This window comes from Solanum dulcamara, chromosome 5 (genome assembly GCF_947179165.1).
Source record: "Solanum dulcamara chromosome 5, daSolDulc1.2, whole genome shotgun sequence".
Taxonomy (NCBI): Eukaryota; Viridiplantae; Streptophyta; class Magnoliopsida; order Solanales; family Solanaceae; genus Solanum; species Solanum dulcamara.
This window is the reverse complement of record NC_077241.1, coordinates 61,344,234-61,349,976: the sequence shown is the minus strand read 5'-3', so window position 1 is coordinate 61,349,976 and position 5,743 is coordinate 61,344,234. Positions and strand designations below refer to the sequence as shown.

General features: G+C 28.8%; 1 protein-coding gene across 2 annotated transcripts; it reads left to right on the top strand.

Moving 5' to 3' along the window:
- The first annotated feature begins 940 nt into the window (after positions 1–940).
- On the top strand, positions 941–5,430 carry LOC129888348 (pseudo histidine-containing phosphotransfer protein 2-like). Of its 2 annotated transcripts, XM_055963340.1 has the most exons (7): positions 941–1,022; positions 1,110–1,240; positions 1,374–1,442; positions 4,566–4,637; positions 4,809–4,881; positions 4,972–5,002; positions 5,086–5,430. In XM_055963340.1, the coding sequence occupies exons 1-6, from the start codon at positions 978–980 to the stop codon at positions 4,990–4,992; spliced, it is 411 nt and encodes a 136-aa protein (XP_055819315.1). In that variant the 5' UTR covers positions 941–977; the 3' UTR covers positions 4,993–5,002; positions 5,086–5,430. The 2 variants fall into 2 exon arrangements, with proteins under 2 accessions (XP_055819315.1, XP_055819314.1); XM_055963339.1 differs by lacking the exon at positions 4,972–5,002.
- The last annotated feature ends 313 nt before the right edge of the window (positions 5,431–5,743 follow it).

The following is a 5,743-nucleotide window of genomic DNA, read 5'->3' as shown; positions in this document are numbered from 1 at the left end:
TTAGATGGTTTTCCTTTTTGAGTATTAAGTTTTATATTTCAGACTTCTCATATTTCTTAGTATTAGCTTCCGCATTTAGTTATTGTTTATGTTAATCGCGGTGTCATGCTAGACCATGGGTAAACTTGGGGTCATTGGGCTCTAAGTACCATGTTATGACTTGGGGATCGTCTTGGGACATGACATCTCCTCGACAGTTGACACAAAATATGATAATTTGACTCATCAACCGTAAATTTATTATTTTAAAAGTTAAAAAATTATGAGGTATTTCATTGTCAACAACAAGATGCACGAGTTGATTGTCTGACTGGCAACTTATTGCGTACGTCCTAACGAAGATAGAGGTATTGACAACCTATTCATATTGATCTTATCATCTTCTTCCACGTACCTATATCCATCTAAAAGACTCATTGCATTTTAATCGATATATTTTCCAAAAATCTATTTATAGAAAAATATTTTCCTCTGTACCAAACACACCCTACCTAGACAATTTCGTTCTATATGTTTTTCCTCTAACGAAAAACACTGTTGGCTAACTATATCCTAGACGTACTGTTTCGTTGTAAAAAAATTTAGCATGGTGCATAGTTAACAAAGAGTTAGGGGTAGTCCAACTAATTATTGTGATGAAAGGCGGATTTCAAATGAAAAATTTATGCACTCTTATGATGACCTCAAATTAAAGTAGTAATAAAAATAATGGGTGAGTTCATGTTTAAATAATCATGTATATACTAACACATTTATGTGATGAGATCACTGCATTTGACAAATTATACTATAATACTATAGTTGGAATCTTGCCCTCTTGATCGACATATGGACCACCAATAATTTGAATATCTCATATTGTCTTGATAACTTTTTCCACTGCCTTCGTGTATATATACACCACATTTGCATGAACATGGTATATACAAATATAGCCTATTTTAGAAAGGAAAATATTTATTTGCATCGAAATTAATATGCAACGCCAAGCTACCTCCATGAAGAGAAATCTCTTCAATCAGGTCTCATTTAATTCCTTTCAACTAACTAATGTTTGAAGATTTGATTATTTTGTAGATATATTGAAACATATATTGGTGTACATGTAGGAATACCTAGATGAACAATTTAATGAGCTGGAAGAACTGCAAGATGATGATAACCATAACTTTGTGGAGGAAGTTGTTAACCTATTTTTCACGGATTCAGTTAGATTGATCCGTAATATTGACCTTGCTCTGTCAGTACTACTACAAATAATTGTGTTTTCGTGATTTCATTTTTGAAATATAATCAAAATTTTTCATAATTTTTTCACGGAAATAATTATGATCAACTTTGTGAATAATAATACGTATTTTGAACGTACGTAGGGAAAATAGACCTTACGATTTTGGTAGGCTGGATGATTTGATGCACCAATTCAAGGGTAGCAGCTCAAGGTATAATCAAGCTAATTATTTCTTTTTTCTATTTTCTGTTGGCATTAATTTTCAGATCAGAAGAAATGAGAAATTTAATGAACCTCTCTCGATTTCCAACAATAGAATTATATATATGTATAGTGGACGATTTACCTAGTAATCAACATTCTAAAAGTAATTTTTTAGTCTATTTGCTACTTGTTTTGGGTCTTATTAATCTCCATAACAGATAGTCATCGCCTTTTTCTTTCAACTAGATAAATTCAATAAATGCTTCTAGACCGGTTTCAAAATCTGGACCTTTTTCAGGTTTGAAAGTATCCCTTATTCCATCAACAATTCAATCAATGAGACTTGTTTTCCTTCCTAAAGGAAGTTAGTTGGAGCCGGTAGAAATGATTGACTGAAGATAGAGAGATCACCTCCATTTTTCGAATAGTAACACGGTAAAATCAAAGATTTGATTCACTAGTATAGAAAGCTTACTGAAGTTCAAGGTAAGAAAGAAGCGTCATGGCTAGAGGTCGAAGAAGCTCCAACTCCCACAATATAAATGAGACGATGCCTTTAAAATAATGAACATATAGGTGTTATTGAACTCAATCAGGAGGATTAGCTAGGAAATGAAATTTTCCTTATTTTGCAAACTGTAGCTATAACTTTGGTCCTTCCTTTTAAGGCTTGACTTACTGAATTGCAATTATATATGTTTTTGTCGGTTTTCTAAGTATCTTTTTTACCTTTTTGGACTGAAAATCTCCAAAATGGTCATTACCTTGAACAGCAGTCAAGTAAGTATATATGATAAAATAAAGGGAAACTACGCAAAATAGATAAAGGGAGTAAATTATTTATTTAAGTTGGACTTAGTCTAATTTATTTATCTTGATTTTATCAAAGGTTCAAAGTAATTACAATATTGCCTTGCCCTTTCTTTGCGTGACTAGGTCCATGTCTGTTTGCGCGTGACCTTCATGATATCGTCAGAATATATATATATTCTGATGGTATCAAGAAATAATTGAGCAGTGTTTTTACTGCATTGTTTTATCTTCATGATACTATCAGAGTATATATACACTCATATATACTCAGATGGTACCAAAAAGTAATTGGACAATTTATTCAGTGATTACTTACTTTTTGCTCTCTTTGATAACATACTCTGAAGGTATCAAGGACAGTTACACATTTTTCGCTGCAGTGTTATTCAGATTTTGATACCTTCATGATACTCTCAGAGTATATATATTTACTAAGATAGTATTAAGAAATAATTGAGCAGTGTTTTTTCCTTTATGATACTATCGGAGTATATATATACTCTGATGGTATCAAGAAGATGCGCAAATTCCTTTTTTGGGCATGAAAATAATGGAGTATCTAATGATAATTTTCTTTTCTTTTTGAGATATAACAATAATTATCTCTAAAATAAATTAGTAAAATAAATAGAAGAACTACGTTATTTTTCATTTAAGAAAATAGTATGTGTGTTTATTGCTTAAGTTGCTCTTTACTTTTTCTCTTTCATCTTAATAAATAAGGTTCTTTTTTTATCTTGACACTATGTTCTTACTAATCAATTTAAAAAGAGAATTGTAATTTTCTTATATTAAAACAAATTTAATTTTAATTTCCTTATTTACTTTAATGACATATTTTAATATCACATGGAGTAGTAGTAAATAGTATAACATATTTAAGATTAAAAAGAAAATTCTTAAATATTTATGTTTTGTAAACTTACGCCGTCATAAGGGGAATACGTGCACATGAAATAATGTCATTTTAGGATAAGGTTTAAGGAAAGTAAAATTGTCTTGTTTGTTTGCCCGAAAAAAAGAAAAATAGTTTCTTGTTTGTCAGACATATTTTGTGCGGCGGAAAATCATTTTTGGTCTGGGCCCTAGTTGATCGTGAATATGAATATTTCTGCTCTAAATCTCTTTATTTCTAACTAATATATTCCAAAATTCCTTCTTCTTTATTTCTCTCTTTTGTGTGTATTTGACACATATTCTAAAGCTCTTCCATGTTTATAAAAGGTATTCCCTCTCTTCCAGATTAACCTTCTCTGCTTACTTCATAGATAGAATATTTCCTTGTTAAATATTTTTGAGATTTCCTTTCATTTTGAAATAGTTAATTTTATTATTTTGGTATAAAATATATTCTAGAATTAGTTAATATTCATGATCAGACGTGGAATAAAATAATTTTATATTTTATTTTAAAATTATTATTCCTTATCTTCAATCAAAATGACCTTTTAAGAAATAATAAATGTACATATTTATCATAATACTCATGTTAATTGATGTATAGTTTTAGTGGACTTGAAAAATAATTTGAAAAATAAATAGTTATTATTAAAGGTAATATATATATATATAAAAAATTCCCTTGATATACTAAAGTAGACAAGTTAAAAATGTATTTTTAGTATGATAAATAAGTAAACATGAACAAAAAAAAATGTATTTTTAGTATGATAAATAAGTAAACATGAACGAAGGAATTAAGTAGTTGTCATGTTTCACTTCTATAATTACCCGTCAAAAATAGGGTAAGATCTGTGTACTCCCCAACATCTCCAACCCCTACTTAGCTTGTGGGTTCACACTGTGTACGTTGTTATAATTTAATATTTTATTATTAAAATTTGAATATTTAAAATCTATAAATAAAAAATAAAAATAAAAATAAAAAATAAAGAAACTATTAGAAGTTGTAACTCTTATAATGTTAATGTAAATTAAACGATATATTTTAAAATATTAATAAAAATTTATATCGTTTGACTCTAAAATAGAACTGTGCGACTTATTTTAGACGGAAGTAGTATTTTTCTGTAAATATCATTAATCACGGCTTATTGCTCATACATTCCATGTATGCTATCTTCCAAAATTGTTTCTATGTTGTGTGTGTGTTTCACATTGTTGGTTATATGGCAAAAAAGGTAAATGATTTACTAACACATGTTAAATTACTCAAATATATTAGAAAAGATAATTTGGTGAAAAAAATGTAAATAACTTCCTGACACAAGTTAAATTACTCTAATTGTGTATATAACTTAAACTGATTTTGGAAAGTGAAAGCACAATTATCTAATGGTACAAATTTTTGCCGCAGCATTGGTGCCAAAAGAGTGAAAAGAGAGTGTTCTCAGTTTCAGGAGTATTGCAATGAGAGAAATATCGATGGGTAAATATTTTTTTCCATTATTTATTATCTTAGTGGATATTCACATTAACGATTGATCATGTGCGATAACAAATTCAGAATTTAAAATATATGGATTTTATAATTTATATATGTGACAACTTTTTACACATATATGTAATCTGAGTTACATGTATGTGTAACATATTTCAGGTGCAAGAGGGCATTCCAAGGGGTGAAGCAAGAATATGCTATTTTAAAAACTAGGCTTGATGCTTATTTTCAGGTTTCACCCTTTATTCCTTTAATATATATATATATACACTATGGATTTTAGTTATATGGCTTTTAAATTTTTTGAACATTTTAATTGTAGATAGCAAGAGAAGACTCTTGAATGAATCCTGGTCAACGGCAGTATCAGAGTTAATATATATACTATGATTTTTAGTTATATGGCTTCTAAATTTTTTGAACATTTTAATTGTAGGTAGCAAGAGAAGCCTCTTGAATGAATCCTGGTCATCGGCAGTATCAGAATTAACAAATGAGTCAAATGTTTTGCATCAAGTATCTGTCAAAGAATAAATTATATACATGATATAATCAAATAAAACTATGCAGGACATTTCAAAATGTTGGGGGCATTGTGTACTTATAAATACCTGTTGGTGCTGTTTATTAATGAAAAAAAATGAAAATCTTATGTTTATCTGCAAGGTCCTTTATGAAAGTAAATAGTTGTACTTTAGTTTCAAAACAATATATTCTCAAATGTATTAGTAGTATACATGGCCGTCTCAACACGATGGGGGACCTAAAGCCAAATTTTATTTAGAGGTTTTATTTTTTTTCTCTATATGACATATATAAATTGAATGACAATAACAACAATAACATTCTATTTGTGCAATTATACAAGTGAGGTCTGCGGAGGATAGGATGTACACAGACCTAATGAAGTAAGAAGGTAAACTATGCAAAATTTCAATGAAAAAATATAATATAATGTTAGAATAATAAAATTGACTAAAGAATTTAATAAATTATTAGTGTAACACCCCTAATTATATAAGATAGTATTCACACTTCGATGGAACACTCCTTAGTAAATATATTATGTTTTACTTACTTTTTATGAACTTGAA